Source organism: Cebidichthys violaceus, unplaced genomic scaffold, assembly GCF_023349555.1.
Source record: "Cebidichthys violaceus isolate CVI_PGR_0920_01 unplaced genomic scaffold, fCebVio1.0.p SCAF_32, whole genome shotgun sequence".
In the NCBI taxonomy this organism is placed as follows: domain Eukaryota; kingdom Metazoa; phylum Chordata; class Actinopteri; order Perciformes; family Stichaeidae; genus Cebidichthys; species Cebidichthys violaceus.
This window is the reverse complement of record NW_027176506.1, coordinates 780429-801602: the sequence shown is the minus strand read 5'-3', so window position 1 is coordinate 801602 and position 21174 is coordinate 780429. Positions and strand designations below refer to the sequence as shown.

The 21174-nt window shown below is 40.2% G+C and overlaps 1 protein-coding gene across 1 annotated transcript in view; it reads right to left on the bottom strand.

Moving 5' to 3' along the window:
* LOC137882480 (sarcoplasmic reticulum histidine-rich calcium-binding protein) overlaps positions 1-21174 on the bottom strand; it is a 29305-nt gene that overhangs the window by 4293 nt on the left and 3838 nt on the right. Inside the window, exons 2-3 of the mRNA XM_068724814.1 lie at positions 13491-13618; positions 13145-13213 (exon numbers count right to left, since the gene is read on the bottom strand). Coding sequence (XP_068580915.1) covers positions 13145-13213; positions 13491-13618 — 197 coding nt within the window. The remainder of the gene's footprint in view (positions 1-13144; positions 13214-13490; positions 13619-21174) is intronic.

The window sequence follows — 21174 nt, the reverse complement described above, 5'->3', positions numbered from 1 at the left end:
TAAACCAGTATGTCTCATGTGTTCAGTTTAAACCAGTATGTCTCATGTGTTCAGTTTAAAATCAGTATGTCTCATGTGTTCAGTTTTAAACCAGTGTGTCTCATGTGTTCAGTTTAAACCAATGTGTCTCATGTGTTCAGTTTAAACCAGTGTGTCTCATGTGTTCAGTTTAAACCAGTGTGTCTCATGTGTTCAGTTTAAAACCAGTGTGTCTCATGTGTTCAGTTTAAAACCAGTGTGTCTCATTTGTTCAGTTTAAACCAGTGTGTCTCATGTGTTCAGTTTAAAACCAGTGTGTCTCATGTGTTCAGTTTTAAACCAGTGTGTCTCATGTGTTCAGTTTTAAACCAGTGTGTCTCATGTGTTCAGTTTAAACCAGTGTGTCTCAAGTGTTCAGTTTAAAACCAGTATGTCTCATGTGTTCAGTTTAAAACCAGTGTGTCTCATGTGTTCAGTTTAAAACCAGTATGTCTCATGTGTTCAGTTTAAAACCAGTATGTCTCATGTGTTCAGTTTAAAACCAGTGTGTCTCATGTGTTCAGTTTAAACCAGTTTGTCTCATGTGTTCAGTTTAAACCAGTGTGTCTCATGTGTTCAGTTTAAACCAGTGTGTCTCATGTGTTCAGTTCAAAACCAGTGTGTCTCATGTGTTCAGTTTAAACCAGTGTGTCTCATGTGTTCAGTTTAAACCAGTGTGTCTCATGTGTTCAGTTTAAAACCAGTATGTCTCATGTGTTCAGTGTAAACCAGTGTGTCTCATGTGTTCAGTTTTAAACCAGTGTGTCTCATGTGTTCAGTTCAAAACCAGTGTGTCTCATGTGTTCAGTTTAAACCAGTGTGTCTCATGTGTTCAGTTTAAACCAGTGTGTCTCATGTGTTCAGTTTAAAACCAGTATGTCTCATGTGTTCAGTGTAAACCAGTGTGTCTCATGTGTTCAGTTTTAAACCAGTGTGTCTCATGTGTTCAGTTTTAAACCAGTATGTCTCATGTGTTCAGTTTAAACCAGTGTGTCTCATGTGTTCAGTTTAAACCAGTGTGTCTCATGTGTTCAGTTTAAAACCAGTGTGTCTCATGTGTTCAGTTTAAACCAGTGTGTCTCATTTGTTCAGTTTAAACCAGTGTGTCTCATTTGTTCAGTTTAAACCAGTGTGTCTCATGTGTTCAGTTTAAAACCAGTGTGTCTCATGTGTTCAGTTTTAAACCAGTGTGTCTCATGTGTTCAGTTTTAAACCAGTGTGTCTCATGTGTTCAGTTTAAACCAGTGTGTCTCATGTGTTCAGTTTAAAACCAGTATGTCTCATGTGTTCAGTTTAAAACCAGTGTGTCTCATGTGTTCAGTTTAAACCAGTGTGTCTCATGTGTTCAGTTTAAAACCAGTGTGTCTCATGTGTTCAGTTTTAAACCAGTGTGTCTCATGTGTTCAGTTTTAAACCAGTGTGTCTCATGTGTTCAGTTTAAACCAGTGTGTCTCATGTGTTCAGTTTAAAACCAGTATGTCTCATGTGTTCAGTTTAAAACCAGTGTGTCTCATGTGTTCAGTTTAAACCAGTATGTCTCATGTGTTCAGTTTAAAACCAGTATGTCTCATGTGTTCAGTTTAAACCAGTGTGTCTCATGTGTTCAGTTTAAACCAGTGTGTCTCATGTGTTCAGTTCAAAACCAGTGTGTCTCATGTGTTCAGTTTAAACCAGTGTGTCTCATGTGTTCAGTTTAAACCAGTGTGTCTCATGTGTTCAGTTTAAAACCAGTGTGTCTCATGTGTTCAGTGTAAACCAGTGTGTCTCATTTGTTCAGTTTTAAACCAGTGTGTCTCATGTGTTCAGTTTTAAACCAGTATGTCTCATGTGTTCAGTTTAAACCAGTGTGTCTCATGTGTTCAGTTTAAACCAGTGTGTCTCATGTGTTCAGTTTAAAACCAGTGTGTCTCATGTGTTCAGTTTAAACCAGTGTGTCTCATTTGTTCAGTTTAAACCAGTGTGTCTCATTTGTTCAGTTTAAACCAGTGTGTCTCATGTGTTCAGTTTAAAACCAGTGTGTCTCATGTGTTCAGTTTTAAACCAGTGTGTCTCATGTGTTCAGTTTTAAACCAGTGTGTCTCATGTGTTCAGTTTAAACCAGTGTGTCTCAGGTGTTCAGTTTAAAACCAGTATGTCTCATGTGTTCAGTTTAAAACCAGTATGTCTCATGTGTTCAGTTTAAACCAGTGTGTCTCATGTGTTCAGTTTAAAACCAGTGTGTCTCATGTGTTCAGTTCAAAACCAGTGTGTCTCATGTGTTCAGTTTAAACCAGTGTGTCTCATGTGTTCAGTTTAAACCAGTGTGTCTCATGTGTTCAGTTTAAAACCAGTGTGTCTCATGTGTTCAGTTTAAACCAGTGTGTCTCATGTGTTCAGTTTTAAACCAGTATGTCTCATGTGTTCAGTTTAAACCAGTATGTCTCATGTGTTCAGTTTAAAATCAGTATGTCTCATGTGTTCAGTTTTAAACCAGTGTGTCTCATGTGTTCAGTTTAAACCAATGTGTCTCATGTGTTCAGTTTAAACCAGTGTGTCTCATGTGTTCAGTTTAAACCAGTGTGTCTCATGTGTTCAGTTTAAAACCAGTGTGTCTCATGTGTTCAGTTTAAAACCAGTGTGTCTCATTTGTTCAGTTTAAACCAGTGTGTCTCATGTGTTCAGTTAAAACCAGTGTGTCTCATGTGTTCAGTTTTAAACCAGTGTGTCTCATGTGTTCAGTTTTAAACCAGTGTGTCTCATGTGTTCAGTTTAAACCAGTGTGTCTCAAGTGTTCAGTTTAAAACCAGTATGTCTCATGTGTTCAGTTTAAAACCAGTGTGTCTCATGTGTTCAGTTTAAAACCAGTATGTCTCATGTGTTCAGTTTAAAACCAGTATGTCTCATGTGTTCAGTTTAAAACCAGTGTGTCTCATGTGTTCAGTTTAAACCAGTTTGTCTCATGTGTTCAGTTTAAACCAGTGTGTCTCATGTGTTCAGTTTAAACCAGTGTGTCTCATGTGTTCAGTTCAAAACCAGTGTGTCTCATGTGTTCAGTTTAAACCAGTGTGTCTCATGTGTTCAGTTTAAACCAGTGTGTCTCATGTGTTCAGTTTAAAACCAGTATGTCTCATGTGTTCAGTGTAAACCAGTGTGTCTCATGTGTTCAGTTTAAACCAGTGTGTCTCATGTGTTCAGTTCAAAACCAGTGTGTCTCATGTGTTCAGTTTAAACCAGTGTGTCTCATGTGTTCAGTTTAAACCAGTGTGTCTCATGTGTTCAGTTTAAAACCAGTATGTCTCATGTGTTCAGTGTAAACCAGTGTGTCTCATGTGTTCAGTTTTAAACCAGTGTGTCTCATGTGTTCAGTTTAAAACCAGTATGTCTCATGTGTTCAGTTTAAACCAGTGTGTCTCATGTGTTCAGTTTAAACCAGTGTGTCTCATGTGTTCAGTTTAAAACCAGTGTGTCTCATGTGTTCAGTTTAAACCAGTGTGTCTCATTTGTTCAGTTTAAACCAGTGTGTCTCATTTGTTCAGTTTAAACCAGTGTGTCTCATGTGTTCAGTTTAAAACCAGTGTGTCTCATGTGTTCAGTTTTAAACCAGTGTGTCTCATGTGTTCAGTTTTAAACCAGTGTGTCTCATGTGTTCAGTTTAAACCAGTGTGTCTCATGTGTTCAGTTTAAAACCAGTATGTCTCATGTGTTCAGTTAAAACCAGTGTGTCTCATGTGTTCAGTTTAAACCAGTGTGTCTCATGTGTTCAGTTTAAAACCAGTGTGTCTCATGTGTTCAGTTTTAAACCAGTGTGTCTCATGTGTTCAGTTTTAAACCAGTGTGTCTCATGTGTTCAGTTTAAACCAGTGTGTCTCATGTGTTCAGTTTAAAACCAGTATGTCTCATGTGTTCAGTTTAAACCAGTGTGTCTCATGTGTTCAGTTTAAACCAGTATGTCTCATGTGTTCAGTTTAAAACCAGTATGTCTCATGTGTTCAGTTTAAACCAGTGTGTCTCATGTGTTCAGTTTAAACCAGTGTGTCTCATGTGTTCAGTTCAAAACCAGTGTGTCTCATGTGTTCAGTTTAAACCAGTGTGTCTCATGTGTTCAGTTTAAAACCAGTGTGTCTCATGTGTTCAGTTTTAAACCAGTGTGTCTCATGTGTTCAGTTTAAAACCAGTATGTCTCATGTGTTCAGTTTAAACCAGTGTGTCTCATGTGTTCAGTTTAAACCAGTGTGTCTCATGTGTTCAGTTTAAAACCAGTATGTCTCATGTGTTCAGTTTAAACCAGTGTGTCTCATGTGTTCAGTTTAAACCAGTGTGTCTCATGTGTTCAGTTTAAAACCAGTGTGTCTCATGTGTTCAGTTTAAACCAGTGTGTCTCATGTGTTCAGTTTAAACCAGTGTGTCTCATGTGTTCAGTTTAAACCAGTGTGTCTCATGTGTTCAGTTTAAACCAGTGTGTCTCATGTGTTCAGTTTAAACCAGTGTGTCTCATGTGTTCAGTTTAAAACCAGTGTGTCTCATTTGTTCAGTTTAAAACCAGTGTGTCTCATGTGTTCAGTTTAAAACCAGTGTGTCTCATTTGTTCAGTTTAAACCAGTGTGTCTCATGTGTTCAGTTTAAACCAGTGTGTCTCATGTGTTCAGTTTTAAACCAGTGTGTCTCATGTGTTCAGTTTAAAACCAGTATGTCTCATGTGTTCAGTTTAAACCAGTGTGTCTCATGTGTTCAGTTTAAACCAGTGTGTCTCATGTGTTCAGTTTAAAACCAGTGTGTCTCAGGTATTCAGTTTAAACCAGTGTGTCTCATGTGTTCAGTTTAAACCAGTGTGTCTCATGTGTTCAGTTTAAAACCAGTATGTCTCATGTGTTCAGTGTAAACCAGTGTGTCTCATGTGTTCAGTTTTAAACCAGTATGTCTCATGTGTTCAGTTTAAAACCAGTGTGTCTCATGTGTTCAGTTTACACCAGTGTGTCTCATTTGTTCAGTTTAAACCAAGTTGTCTCATTTGTTCAGTTTAAACCAGTGTGTCTCATGTGTTCAGTTTAAACCAGTGTGTCTCATGTGTTCAGTTTTAAACCAGTATGTCTCATGTGTTCAGTTTAAAACCAGTGTGTCTCATGTGTTCAGTTTAAACCAGTATGTCTCATGTGTTCAGTTTAAAACCAGTATGTCTCATGTGTTCAGTTTAAACCAGTGTGTCTCATGTGTTCAGTTTAAACCAGTGTGTCTCATGTGTTCAGTTTAAACCAGTGTGTCTCATGTGTTCAGTTTAAACCAGTGTGTCTCATGTGTTCAGTTTAAACCAGTGTGTCTCATGTGTTCAGTTTAAACCAGTGTGTCTCATGTGTTCAGTTTAAAACCAGTGTGTCTCATTTGTTCAGTTTAAACCAGTGTGTCTCATGTGTTCAATTTAAAACCAGTGTGTCTCATGTGTTCAGTTTTAAACCAGTGTGTCTCATGTGTTCAGTTTTAAACCAGTGTGTCTCATGTGTTCAGTTTAAACCAGTGTGTCTCATGTGTTCAGTTTTAAACCAGTATGTCTCATGTGTTCAGTTTAAAACCAGTGTGTCTCATGTGTTCAGTTTAAACCAGTATGTCTCATGTGTTCAGTTTAAAACCAGTATGTCTCATGTGTTCAGTTTAAACCAGTGTGTCTCATGTGTTCAGTTTAAACCAGTGTGTCTCATGTGTTCAGTTCAAAACCAGTGTGTCTCATGTGTTCAGTTTAAACCAGTGTGTCTCATGTGTTCAGTTTAAACCAGTGTGTCTCATGTGTTCAGTTTAAAACCAGTGTGTCTCATGTGTTCAGTTTAAACCAGTGTGTCTCATGTGTTCAGTTTTAAACCAGTATGTCTCATGTGTTCAGTTTAAACCAGTATGTCTCATGTGTTCAGTTTAAAATCAGTATGTCTCATGTGTTCAGTTTTAAACCAGTGTGTCTCATGTGTTCAGTTTAAACCAATGTGTCTCATGTGTTCAGTTTAAACCAGTGTGTCTCATGTGTTCAGTTTAAACCAGTGTGTCTCATGTGTTCAGTTTAAAACCAGTGTGTCTCATGTGTTCAGTTTAAAACCAGTGTGTCTCATTTGTTCAGTTTAAACCAGTGTGTCTCATGTGTTCAGTTTAAAACCAGTGTGTCTCATGTGTTCAGTTTTAAACCAGTGTGTCTCATGTGTTCAGTTTTAAACCAGTGTGTCTCATGTGTTCAGTTTAAACCAGTGTGTCTCAAGTGTTCAGTTTAAAACCAGTATGTCTCATGTGTTCAGTTTAAAACCAGTGTGTCTCATGTGTTCAGTTTAAAACCAGTATGTCTCATGTGTTCAGTTTAAAACCAGTATGTCTCATGTGTTCAGTTTAAAACCAGTGTGTCTCATGTGTTCAGTTTAAACCAGTTTGTCTCATGTGTTCAGTTTAAACCAGTGTGTCTCATGTGTTCAGTTTAAACCAGTGTGTCTCATGTGTTCAGTTCAAAACCAGTGTGTCTCATGTGTTCAGTTTAAACCAGTGTGTCTCATGTGTTCAGTTTAAACCAGTGTGTCTCATGTGTTCAGTTTAAAACCAGTATGTCTCATGTGTTCAGTGTAAACCAGTGTGTCTCATGTGTTCAGTTTTAAACCAGTGTGTCTCATGTGTTCAGTTCAAAACCAGTGTGTCTCATGTGTTCAGTTTAAACCAGTGTGTCTCATGTGTTCAGTTTAAACCAGTGTGTCTCATGTGTTCAGTTTAAAACCAGTATGTCTCATGTGTTCAGTGTAAACCAGTGTGTCTCATGTGTTCAGTTTTAAACCAGTGTGTCTCATGTGTTCAGTTTTAAACCAGTATGTCTCATGTGTTCAGTTTAAACCAGTGTGTCTCATGTGTTCAGTTTAAACCAGTGTGTCTCATGTGTTCAGTTTAAAACCAGTGTGTCTCATGTGTTCAGTTTAAACCAGTGTGTCTCATTTGTTCAGTTTAAACCAGTGTGTCTCATTTGTTCAGTTTAAACCAGTGTGTCTCATGTGTTCAGTTTAAAACCAGTGTGTCTCATGTGTTCAGTTTTAAACCAGTGTGTCTCATGTGTTCAGTTTTAAACCAGTGTGTCTCATGTGTTCAGTTTAAACCAGTGTGTCTCATGTGTTCAGTTTAAAACCAGTATGTCTCATGTGTTCAGTTTAAAACCAGTGTGTCTCATGTGTTCAGTTTAAACCAGTGTGTCTCATGTGTTCAGTTTAAAACCAGTGTGTCTCATGTGTTCAGTTTTAAACCAGTGTGTCTCATGTGTTCAGTTTTAAACCAGTGTGTCTCATGTGTTCAGTTTAAACCAGTGTGTCTCATGTGTTCAGTTTAAAACCAGTATGTCTCATGTGTTCAGTTTAAAACCAGTGTGTCTCATGTGTTCAGTTTAAACCAGTATGTCTCATGTGTTCAGTTTAAAACCAGTATGTCTCATGTGTTCAGTTTAAACCAGTGTGTCTCATGTGTTCAGTTTAAACCAGTGTGTCTCATGTGTTCAGTTCAAAACCAGTGTGTCTCATGTGTTCAGTTTAAACCAGTGTGTCTCATGTGTTCAGTTTAAACCAGTGTGTCTCATGTGTTCAGTTTAAAACCAGTGTGTCTCATGTGTTCAGTGTAAACCAGTGTGTCTCATTTGTTCAGTTTTAAACCAGTGTGTCTCATGTGTTCAGTTTTAAACCAGTATGTCTCATGTGTTCAGTTTAAACCAGTGTGTCTCATGTGTTCAGTTTAAACCAGTGTGTCTCATGTGTTCAGTTTAAACCAGTGTGTCTCATGTGTTCAGTTTAAACCAGTGTGTCTCATTTGTTCAGTTTAAACCAGTGTGTCTCATTTGTTCAGTTTAAACCAGTGTGTCTCATGTGTTCAGTTTAAAACCAGTGTGTCTCATGTGTTCAGTTTTAAACCAGTGTGTCTCATGTGTTCAGTTTTAAACCAGTGTGTCTCATGTGTTCAGTTTAAACCAGTGTGTCTCATTTGTTCAGTTTAAACCAGTGTGTCTCATTTGTTCAGTTTAAACCAGTGTGTCTCATGTGTTCAGTTTAAAACCAGTGTGTCTCATGTGTTCAGTTCAAAACCAGTGTGTCTCATGTGTTCAGTTTAAACCAGTGTGTCTCATGTGTTCAGTTTAAACCAGTGTGTCTCATTTGTTCAGTTTAAACCAGTGTGTCTCATTTGTTCAGTTTAAACCAGTGTGTCTCATGTGTTCAGTTTAAAACCAGTGTGTCTCATGTGTTCAGTTTTAAACCAGTGTGTCTCATGTGTTCAGTTTTAAACCAGTGTGTCTCATGTGTTCAGTTTAAACCAGTGTGTCTCAGGTGTTCAGTTTAAAACCAGTATGTCTCATGTGTTCAGTTTAAAACCAGTATGTCTCATGTGTTCAGTTTAAACCAGTGTGTCTCATGTGTTCAGTTTAAACCAGTGTGTCTCATGTGTTCAGTTCAAAACCAGTGTGTCTCATGTGTTCAGTTTAAACCAGTGTGTCTCATGTGTTCAGTTTAAACCAGTGTGTCTCATGTGTTCAGTTTAAAACCAGTGTGTCTCATGTGTTCAGTTTAAACCAGTGTGTCTCATGTGTTCAGTTTTAAACCAGTATGTCTCATGTGTTCAGTTTAAACCAGTATGTCTCATGTGTTCAGTTTAAAATCAGTATGTCTCATGTGTTCAGTTTTAAACCAGTGTGTCTCATGTGTTCAGTTTAAACCAATGTGTCTCATGTGTTCAGTTTAAACCAGTGTGTCTCATGTGTTCAGTTTAAACCAGTGTGTCTCATGTGTTCAGTTTAAAACCAGTGTGTCTCATGTGTTCAGTTTAAAACCAGTGTGTCTCATTTGTTCAGTTTAAACCAGTGTGTCTCATGTGTTCAGTTTAAAACCAGTGTGTCTCATGTGTTCAGTTTTAAACCAGTGTGTCTCATGTGTTCAGTTTTAAACCAGTGTGTCTCATGTGTTCAGTTTAAACCAGTGTGTCTCAAGTGTTCAGTTTAAAACCAGTATGTCTCATGTGTTCAGTTTAAAACCAGTGTGTCTCATGTGTTCAGTTTAAAACCAGTATGTCTCATGTGTTCAGTTTAAAACCAGTATGTCTCATGTGTTCAGTTTAAAACCAGTGTGTCTCATGTGTTCAGTTTAAACCAGTTTGTCTCATGTGTTCAGTTTAAACCAGTGTGTCTCATGTGTTCAGTTTAAACCAGTGTGTCTCATGTGTTCAGTTCAAAACCAGTGTGTCTCATGTGTTCAGTTTAAACCAGTGTGTCTCATGTGTTCAGTTTAAACCAGTGTGTCTCATGTGTTCAGTTTAAAACCAGTATGTCTCATGTGTTCAGTGTAAACCAGTGTGTCTCATGTGTTCAGTTTTAAACCAGTGTGTCTCATGTGTTCAGTTCAAAACCAGTGTGTCTCATGTGTTCAGTTTAAACCAGTGTGTCTCATGTGTTCAGTTTAAACCAGTGTGTCTCATGTGTTCAGTTTAAAACCAGTATGTCTCATGTGTTCAGTGTAAACCAGTGTGTCTCATGTGTTCAGTTTTAAACCAGTGTGTCTCATGTGTTCAGTTTTAAACCAGTATGTCTCATGTGTTCAGTTTAAACCAGTGTGTCTCATGTGTTCAGTTTAAACCAGTGTGTCTCATGTGTTCAGTTTAAAACCAGTGTGTCTCATGTGTTCAGTTTAAACCAGTGTGTCTCATTTGTTCAGTTTAAACCAGTGTGTCTCATTTGTTCAGTTTAAACCAGTGTGTCTCATGTGTTCAGTTTAAAACCAGTGTGTCTCATGTGTTCAGTTTTAAACCAGTGTGTCTCATGTGTTCAGTTTTAAACCAGTGTGTCTCATGTGTTCAGTTTAAACCAGTGTGTCTCATGTGTTCAGTTTAAAACCAGTATGTCTCATGTGTTCAGTTTAAAACCAGTGTGTCTCATGTGTTCAGTTTAAACCAGTGTGTCTCATGTGTTCAGTTTAAAACCAGTGTGTCTCATGTGTTCAGTTTTAAACCAGTGTGTCTCATGTGTTCAGTTTTAAACCAGTGTGTCTCATGTGTTCAGTTTAAACCAGTGTGTCTCATGTGTTCAGTTTAAAACCAGTATGTCTCATGTGTTCAGTTTAAAACCAGTGTGTCTCATGTGTTCAGTTTAAACCAGTATGTCTCATGTGTTCAGTTTAAAACCAGTATGTCTCATGTGTTCAGTTTAAACCAGTGTGTCTCATGTGTTCAGTTTAAACCAGTGTGTCTCATGTGTTCAGTTCAAAACCAGTGTGTCTCATGTGTTCAGTTTAAACCAGTGTGTCTCATGTGTTCAGTTTAAACCAGTGTGTCTCATGTGTTCAGTTTAAAACCAGTGTGTCTCATGTGTTCAGTGTAAACCAGTGTGTCTCATTTGTTCAGTTTTAAACCAGTGTGTCTCATGTGTTCAGTTTTAAACCAGTATGTCTCATGTGTTCAGTTTAAACCAGTGTGTCTCATGTGTTCAGTTTAAACCAGTGTGTCTCATGTGTTCAGTTTAAAACCAGTGTGTCTCATGTGTTCAGTTTAAACCAGTGTGTCTCATTTGTTCAGTTTAAACCAGTGTGTCTCATTTGTTCAGTTTAAACCAGTGTGTCTCATGTGTTCAGTTTAAAACCAGTGTGTCTCATGTGTTCAGTTTTAAACCAGTGTGTCTCATGTGTTCAGTTTTAAACCAGTGTGTCTCATGTGTTCAGTTTAAACCAGTGTGTCTCAGGTGTTCAGTTTAAAACCAGTATGTCTCATGTGTTCAGTTTAAAACCAGTGTGTCTCATGTGTTCAGTTTAAAACCAGTATGTCTCATGTGTTCAGTTTAAAACCAGTATGTCTCATGTGTTCAGTTTAAAACCAGTGTGTCTCATGTGTTCAGTTTAAACCAGTGTGTCTCATGTGTTCAGTTTTAAACCAGTATGTCTCATGTGTTCAGTTTAAACCAGTATGTCTCATGTGTTCAGTTTTAAACCAGTGTGTCTCATGTGTTCAGTTTAAACCAATGTGTCTCATGTGTTCAGTTTAAACCAATGTGTCTCATGTGTTCAGTTTAAACCAGTGTGTCTCATGTGTTCAGTTTAAACCAGTGTGTCTCATGTGTTCAGTTTAAACCAGTGTGTCTCATGTGTTCAGTTTAAAACCAGTGTGTCTCATGTGTTCAGTTTAAAACCAGTGTGTCTCATTTGTTCAGTTTAAACCAGTGTGTCTCATGTGTTCAGTTTTAAACCAGTGTGTCTCATGTGTTCAGTTTAAAACCAGTATGTCTCATGTGTTCAGTTTAAAACCAGTGTGTCTCATGTGTTCAGTTTAAACCAGTATGTCTCATGTGTTCAGTTTAAAACCAGTATGTCTCATGTGTTCAGTTTAAACCAGTGTGTTTCATGTGTTCAGTTTAAACCAGTGTGTCTCATGTGTTCAGTTTAAACCAGTATGTCTCATGTGTTCAGTTTTAAACCAGTGTGTCTCATGTGTTCAGTTTAAACCAATGTGTCTCATGTGTTCAGTTTAAACCAATGTGTCTCATGTGTTCAGTTTAAACCAGTGTGTCTCATGTGTTCAGTTTAAACCAGTGTGTCTCATGTGTTCAGTTTAAACCAGTGTGTCTCATGTGTTCAGTTTAAAACCAGTGTGTCTCATGTGTTCAGTTTAAAACCAGTGTGTCTCATTTGTTCAGTTTAAACCAGTGTGTCTCATGTGTTCAGTTTTAAACCAGTGTGTCTCATGTGTTCAGTTTAAAACCAGTATGTCTCATGTGTTCAGTTTAAAACCAGTGTGTCTCATGTGTTCAGTTTAAACCAGTATGTCTCATGTGTTCAGTTTAAAACCAGTATGTCTCATGTGTTCAGTTTAAACCAGTGTGTCTCATGTGTTCAGTTTAAACCAGTGTGTCTCATGTGTTCAGTTTAAACCAGTGTGTCTCATGTGTTCAGTTTAAACCAGTGTGTCTCATGTGCTCAGTTTAAAACCAGTGTGTCTCATGTGTTCAGTTTAAACCAGTGTGTCTCATGTGTTCAGTTTAAAACCAGTTTGTCTCATTTGTTCAGTTTAAACCAGTGTGTCTCATGTGTTCAATTTAAAACCAGTGTGTCTCATGTGTTCAGTTTTAAACCAGTGTGTCTCATGTGTTCAGTTTTAAACCAGTGTGTCTCATGTGTTCAGTTTAAACCAGTGTGTCTCATGTGTTCAGTTTAAAACCAGTGTGTCTCATGTGTTCAGTTTAAAACCAGTGTGTCTCATTTGTTCAGTTTAAACCAGTGTGTCTCATGTGTTCAGTTTAAAACCAGTGTGTCTCATGTGTTCAGTTTTAAACCAGTGTGTCTCATGTGTTCAGTTTTAAACCAGTGTGTCTCATGTGTTCAGTTTAAAACCAGTGTGTCTCATGTGTTCAGTTTAAAACCAGTGTGTCTCATGTGTTCAGTTTAAAACCAGTATGTCTCATGTGTTCAGTTTAAAACCAGTGTGTCTCATGTGTTCAGTTTAAACCAGTTTGTCTCATGTGTTCAGTTTAAACCAGTGTGTCTCATGTGTTCAGTTTAAACCAGTGTGTCTCATGTGTTCAGTTTAAACCAGTGTGTCTCATGTGTTCAGTTTAAACCAGTGTGTCTCATGTGTTCAGTTTTAAACCAGTGTGTCTTATGTGTTGAGTTTAAACCAGTGTGTCTCATGTGTTCAGTTTAAACCAGTGTGTCTCATGTGTTCAGTTTTAAACCAGTGTGTCTCATGTGTTCAGTTTAAACCAGTGTGTCTCATGTGTTCAGTTTTAAACCAGTGTGTCTCAGTGTGACACTACGAGTCAAAGCATAAATGTTTTGATCAAACGTACCCACTCACATCTGAAATGAAGTCACAGATAATAAACAATCTAAGAGCTCAATATGATCAGAATCCTGACATGAATTCATGACCAACAATGATGTTAACAGAGAGAATAGAGCTCGTTCCAACAACCACAGAGACAGTCCTACACACAAAGAAAACTGGTAATAATGCATGCACTGCTAGTCATAATAGCATGTACTGGAGCTGGTCATAATATCAAGCACCAGGGCCTTTCGTCACAACCTTACGTCACTAACAAAGTTGATAAAGAGATCCCTTTTCTCTGGTGTTAGAGAGAGCATGGGCTGACCAGAAGTCAAATGTCACTTAATGTGAATTTTCTCACCTTGCAGTCATCGCAGTGTTCAGATTTGTCTCCCTCTTTACAGGGACATTTGTCACAGCTGTCACAGTGCTGTAAAAAGACACATATAGTTAGGAAGAAATCTGGAGTTGGCAGAGTTAGAAAGGACAGAGTGGACATGTTTAGAGGACAGGATTGGATGTACGTATGTACTACTTCTATTTCAATGCGTAATGAAACAAACTTCAGTTAGTCATTTAGTTCCCATCACCACACATTGTTATGTTTTAATTTATGATTTCACGTCACATCATTTTGTGAAGGTCTCTAGTCTTCTGACTTAGCTTTAATAACAACATCAAATTTCTCTAAATCATTTGAGACCTACCTCACAGAATTCACAATATGAGCACACAGAGCCCTTGTGATAAGCCCCATCCTCGTCATCGTCATCGTCGTCGTCGTCATCATCATCATCATCATCATCGTCATCATCATCATCATCATCATCATCATCTGCACATAATATTGATAGTAAACGTATGAATTTTAAACTAAAATACATGAAAAGATCAAACTGTCAACAGTGCTTTAAATGTACACCATTATGACAGTGTAAACATTGAATGATATGGTATATTTGTTTTAGTCTGTGAGAAAGATGAAAAAATAATAAAAATTGTCAGAATAAAGTCATAATTCTGGATTAAATTGAGGGAAATACGTTTTTTTGTTTTATTTTATTTTTTACAAATTTTCCTCAGAATTAAGGCAATAATTTAAAATATCAAGAATAGCCCAGTTTTCTTGGCTACAGGCCAAATTGTGTGTGAATTACAAACTGAAAGTGTTTTGAATAGAGTGTACTGAACACTGCCAGCAAACATTTTTCATGGTTGTTAATCCTGGCAGAGGTGTAAACACAGACGTGCATCTGTGCCGACTTTTGAGGCTGCAGATGGTGGTCTGGATTACATTAGAGTGGACATAATAATAAATACATAAATAGATCATGTAAAAAGCACCTTTCAGTGCAAAACAGAATCACCAATCGAGCAAAGAGGACACCTGTCAAGGGCTTTTGTGTCAGGACAGTTTGAAGGCTAGAGTAGGTGTATATCTGGAGCTGTGTGCTGTGTCAACTCTACATGATGGGTGGAGATTGGAGGGAGGATAGTTGTGGCCTCACAGTTTACAATTCTGTGACTACTGTAAGGTAATTGCATCACATTGCATTGTGTTACAGGTGCTTCTATTTTCTGCTCAGTGGCCATTTAGCTTCATCTCATTCATTTCATTTTTGACTCAAAGCTGTAATTTGAAAAGTTCATGTTCAATTTAAACCAACAGTGGCGGAAGATGTATGCAGATCCTTTACTTTAGTAAAAGTAGCTATAGCACCATGTAAATATATTTAATTACAAGTAAAAGTAGTGCATTCAAAATGTCATTTAATTGAAATTATGAAAGTATTATCAGCTGTCAAATGTACTTAACTTATTAGTCAAAGTACTTATTATGCAGCAGAATGACTCCTGACCATATAACTTTACTGTATATTATAGTAGTGGAATATTGTTACATTAACTCTCATTCTACAAACACACAAGGACTACTGACCAGGTACCACCTGTCCATCAGGACTACAACATTCACCCTGATGACAGGTCTACCATGTAAGGAACCACCTGTCCATCAGGACTACAACATTCACACTGATGACAGGTCTACCATGTAAGGTACCACCTGTCCATCAGGACGACAACATTCACACTGATGACAGGTCTACCATGTAAGGTACCACCTGTCTACCATGTAAGGTACCACCTGTCTACCATGTAAGGTACCACCTGTCCATCAGGACTACAACATTCACACTCTGATGACAGGTCTACCATGTAAGGAACCACCTGTCATGTAAGGTACCACCTGTCCATCAGGACTACAACATTCACACCCTGATGACAGGTCTACCATGTAAGGAACCACCTGTCCATCAGGACTACAACATTCACACCCGCTAGTAGGGCCCTCCGGGACACTTGTCATACATTTATATTGGCCGAATATCCCAAAACCGACCTTTTTTGGCGTCCCCTACGGGGCATTTAGAGGTCCGCTAAAAATCGGATGAGTGCGGGTTCAAACAACATATTTTCTCTAGTTTCAGGTGGGAAAAAATGGTTCCCGTAGGTCCCAGGACGGCTCGGGAATAAATTCCCAAAGTTTGGGAACAGTGTGCCCAATTGTCCCTTTATGGCGACTGTCCACCAGGGGGCAAGTGAGTTTTGCCGTTTGGGCCAAAAATGGACATTTGGGGAGGGACAACGTGTACAAAAAGGGACAATTGGGGCCTATCGGCCCAATTGTCCCTTTTTGGCCCCATTGACCCCCCCAAATGGCACAATTGCAGCCAATCGTCCTTTGCCAATTGGGACAAAAAGGGACAATTGGGGAGCCAAAAGGGCCAAAAAGGGACACTTCGGGGGCACGTTTGGAGGGATTTGGAAATTATTTTAAATGATCAATAACTCCTTAACTGAGCATCCGATCGATCTGAAATCAATATTTCTTGGATCAGCATGAAATTGTAGGATATTGGCATTTTGGGCCAAAAAGGGACAATTGGGTTGGAACAATTGGGTATCACTTTTTTCCCATTCAAATGGATGAGAAGTGTCCCCGGATCCCAATTGTCCCTTTTTGGCCCAAAATTCCTCGATGCCATCAGGGCCAAAAAGGGACAATTGGGTTGGGACAATTCAGGTTAATTTGGGCCCATGTTAATGGATGAGAAGTGTCCGCGGACATTTCTCATACATTTGCATTGGCCCAATTGTCCTAACCCAATTGTCCCTTTTTGGCCCAAAAGTCCTCGATGCCATCAGGGCCAAAAAGGGACAATTGGGTCTGGACGAATGGGCCAAAAAGGGACAATTGGGTTAGGACGAATGGGCCAAAAACGGACATTTGGGGGGCCAAAATGGTCAAAAAGGGACAATTCGGGGGCGAGAGCCGTGGGATTTGGATCAATTAATAAATCGCCAATAACTCCTTAACTGATCATCCTATTGATCTGAAATTAATATTTCTCGGACCAGCATTAAATTGTACGAAATCGGCATTTTGGGTCAAAAAGGGACAATTGGGTTGGGACTATCAAGCCGTAATTTAGCCCGCCCTTTGGGCTAGGCGGCCTATTGAGCAGACCAGCCCCTTCGGGCTAGCCAGCACTTCGAGCTAGGGTCCTTAATATCTCCCCAGCCCTTCGGGCTGAGGAGATATTGGCTGGGAAAGTTGGGCCAAAAAGGGACAATTGGGACAGGACAATTGGGTCAAAAACGGACAATTCGGTTAGGACAATTGGGTATTAATTCACTCCAATGTTAATGGATGAGAAGTGTCCCTTTTTGGACTTATAAGGTTTCCCTTGTAAATCAACCAAAAACGGACATTTCTCATCCATTTGAATGGGAAAAAATTGAGGCCAATTGTCCCAGCTTTTACCCGAAAAAAGTGCTCCGAAATCACGGAGGTTTGGGGGCAAATTGGCCCGAATTTTACCCGGAAAAAGTGCTCCAAATCCCCGCAGGGTTCGAGGACAATTCGCGGTACAGTTTAGGGGCAAATGTCCCTTTTTTACCCCGACAAAAGTGCTCCAAAACCCCGCAGGGTTTGGGGACAATTTGCAGTAAAGTTTAGGGGCAAATGTCCCGACTTTTACCCGGACAAATGTGCTCCAAATTCACGGAGGTTTGGGGGGCGATTTTCCCGAATTTTACCCGGAAAAAGGGCTCCAAATCCCCGCAGGGTTTGGGGACATTTCGCGGTACATTTTAGGGCCAAATGTCCCGATTTTTACCCGGAAAAAAGTGCTCCAAATTCACGGAGGTCTGGAGGGGCTATTGTCCCACATTCTACCCGGAAAAAGAGCTCCAAAGCCCCGCAGGGGCCGGAGACAATTCGCGGTAAACTTTTAGGGGCAAATGTCCCTTTTTTACCGGGAAAAAAGTGCTCCAAATTCCTGACACTAATTTTACCCGGAAAAAGAGCTCCGAAGCCCCGCAAAAGTGGGGGACAATTCGTGGTAATCCGGGCCCATTGAAATGTATGAGAAATGTCCCTTTTTACAACTTCCCTTATTTTGACGAAAAATTGACATTTCTGATTTATGCTTATAGCCCTACTGTCCCGGCCAATATCTCATCAATACAATGGGCTAGGATGCCGAAAAATTAACGCCACCATCTCCACCATGTACAGATCATATGGTATGAAAATTGGACGGATTGGACAAAGTTTAGATTTTAAATTTGTCAGCCAAATCAGACAAAATCAACATTTTGGCTTTTCGAGTCAAAAATCAAGGCTATTTTTCAAATTTCAGATTCATATTCCATAGAAATCCGGAGATATTGCTTGGGACAGTTGGGCCAAAAAAGGCCATTTGGGGAGGGTCATAAGGGTACAAAAGGGACAATTGGGTTAGGACAATTGGGTATCAATTTACTCCAATGTTAATGTATGAGAAATGTCCCTTTTCTGGAAACTTCCCTTATCGAGCCAAAAAGGGACACTTCTCATACATTAACATTGGAGAGAATTAATACCCAATTGTCCTAACCCAATTGTCCCTTTTTTTCTCATTTGGCCCTTTTGGTCTCATCTCCTCCGAGCCCGGATCCGACTGTATGAAAATGAAAAGGATTGGAGAAAATAATTTTTTTTAAAGGAGGACTACGGGTCGGGAGGGGGCAGCCCGTCGGGCTGGCAGTCACAGGCCAGCCCTTCGGGCTGGCAGGGAGGAGCCAGCCCAAAGGGCTGGCTGGAAAACCAGCCCAAAGGGCTGAGGGCCAGCCCAAAGGGCTGGCAGGGGCCAGCCCTTTGGGCTGGCTGGGAGGGGCCAGCCCTTCGGGCTGGCAGGGAGGTCCCAGACCTTCGGGCTGGGAAATTTGGGGTTTCCCCAGGCCAAAAACGGCCATTTCCCATTCATTTTCATGCTTTGTACCCAAATGTCCCAAATGCCAGATGGTCACTTATCCACTTTCGGGTCTCATTTTCGAGTACTTTTAAACAAGGTAACGTAACGGATCTTTTTCATATTCAAAGAGGGTCATCTCAGCTTTAAATGCCTAAAGTTTGGTACAAATTGATGCAGGTTAAGGTCCTCAAAAACGGGCCAAATGGGCCATTTGGTGCGTTATTCCCTTATCCTCGCCGAAATTTGACTTGTGATCAAAACGGCATAAAAGCCAAAATATTGGTCCTAGAGACCCCAGATTTTCAACATGTGTACTGTACAAGCCCTGTAATAAGCTCATTTTGCCAAAAATCCGGTAAAAATCAGACAAGTTTTGGATTTCTGGATCAAACTCGGGACATAGCAAAAAACAAGTTTTGAAAAGGATAAGTTTGATAATAGATTTTGGGCTAAATCAAGCACCTTTTTTTTCTAAACAACTTAGAAACCTGATTTTTTAGTATGTTGTAGACAGGCCCAAATGGGTCACTTTTATGTAAAATGGGAACATTTTGACCTTATTTTGCCTATTTAGGAAGAGGGACAGGAGGTCCAATTTTGCTTTCCCCGAAAATGAATGGGAAAGAATAGGCCAAATGTCCCTCATTCAAACAGTCATAACTCATCAGGATATGGTTCAAAATTGATGAAAATTACAGGGAATCTTCAATTTGACCACTTGAATAAGCCCACAAAATAGCAAGTTTGTAGTCCTTTGCTAAAGCTAACTTTCTATAGCAACATGCTAATGAGATAAAACCAAGTGATTCTTAAAGGCAGTCATCTCAGGGACCAGTCCTGCGGGCTGAGAGGGGCCAGCCCTTTGGGCTGGCTGGGAAGGGCCAGCCCTTCGGGCTGGCTGGGAGGGGCCAGCCCTTCGGGCTGGCTGGGAGGGGCCAGCCCTTTGGGCTGGCTGGTAGGGGCCAGCCCTTTGGGCTGGCAGGGAGGGGCCAGCCCTTTGGGCTGGCTGGTAGGGGCCAGCCCTTCGGGCTGGCAGGGAGGAGCCAGCCCATCATACCATGGCTTCCAATAGAATTTTTGATGAAAATGCACTATTTTAGCCATTTTGGACTTAATCTGACACTTCCCTACATTTTGCATGAAAGTAGTGCTTAAAAGTCAAAAAATGACCCATTTGTCCCTTGGTAAGGCACCATCCTATATTTTGCATGAAAGTAGTGCTAAAAGTCAGAAAATGACCCATTTGTCCCTTGGCAATCATAATCCTAATTTTTGCATGAAAGTAATGGTCAAAAGTCATGATTCGACCCATTTGTCCCTTTGGTTAAAGTCATTCCTATGTTTTGAATGGGAATAGTGCTGAAAAGTCCCAATACTACCCATTTGGCAGCATGTACAAGTACTTCCTTGTTACTACATGACCTTTGACCTCTTGTGTCCTAATGGCAGCCAATCGGCAAAAACGTAAATGAATATCCTTAATATTCAATGGTAGTTGTACTTGAAAGACAGTTTCGACCCCAATCGGCAGTAAATACTAGTACTGCTTGTGCTAATCATCACAGTAGTACTCGAAAGCCATATATGTACCATTGTGGCAGTATTTACTGCCAATTCTTATGTTCGCAGTTCAAGTAGTATGCAAAACACAGTATACACCCCATTTGGCCCAAAAAGTCCAGTACGTGGTCCAATACTGACCCCCACAGGAAAAGTACCACTGGGCCGCCGTGTGCCCTATCGTCCCTTTATGCCCCCACTGACACAATGTAATGTCCTACAAATGGCCAACGCATGCCTTCCGGGGGCACTTTCTGCCATGGCCCATAGACGGCCTATTCATAAGTTGGGACATAAAGCTGTAATTCCCTAGCCTGATGATGACAGGTCTACCATGTAAGGTACCACCTGTCTACCATGTAAGGAACCACCTGTCCATCAGGACTACAACATTCACACCCTGATGACAGGTCTACCATGTAAGGTACCACCTGTCCATCAGGACTACAACATTCACACCCTGATGACAGGTCTACCATGTAAGGTACCACCTGTCCATCAGGACTACAACATTCACACCCTGATGACAGGTCTACCATGTAAGGAACCACCTGTCCATCAGGACTACAACATTCACACTGATGACAGGTCTACCATGTAAGGTACCACCTGTCTACCATGTAAGGTATCACCTGTCTACCATGTAAGGTACCACCTGTCCACCAGGACTACAACATTCACACCCTGATGACAGTTCTACCATGTAAGGTACCACCTGTCTACCATGTAAGGAACCACCTGTCCATCAGGACTACAACATTCACACTCTGATGACAGGTCTACCATGTAAGGAACCAACTGTCTACCATGTAAGGTACCACCTGTCCATCAGGACTACAACATTCACACCCTGATGACAGGTCTACCATGTAAGGTACCACCTGTCTACCATGTAAGGTATCACCTGTCTACCATGTAAGGTACCACCTGTCCATCAGGACTACAACATTCACACCCTGATGACAGGTCTACCATGTAAGGTACCACCTGTCTACCATGTAAGGTATCACCTGTCTACCATGTAAGGTACCACCTGTCCATCAGGACTACAACATTCACACTCTGATGACAGGTCTACCATGTAAAGAACCAACTGTCCATCAGGACTACAACATTCACACCCTGATGACAGGTCTACCATGTAAGGAACCACCTGTCCATCAGGACTACAACATTCACACTGATGACAGGTCTACCATGTAAGGAACCACCTGTCCATGACGACTACAACATTCACACCCTGATGACAGGTCTACCATGTAAGGAACCACCTGTCCATCAGGACTACAACATTCACCCTGATGACAGGTCTACCATGTAAGGAACCACCTGTCCATCAGGACTACAACATTCACACCCTGATGACAGGTCTACCATGTAAGGAACCACCTGTCCATCAGGACTACAACATTCACCCTGATGACAGGTCTACCATGTAAGGAACCACCTGTCCATCAGGACTACAACATTCACACTCTGATGACAGGTCTACCATGTAAGGAACCACCTGTCCATCAGGACTACAACATTC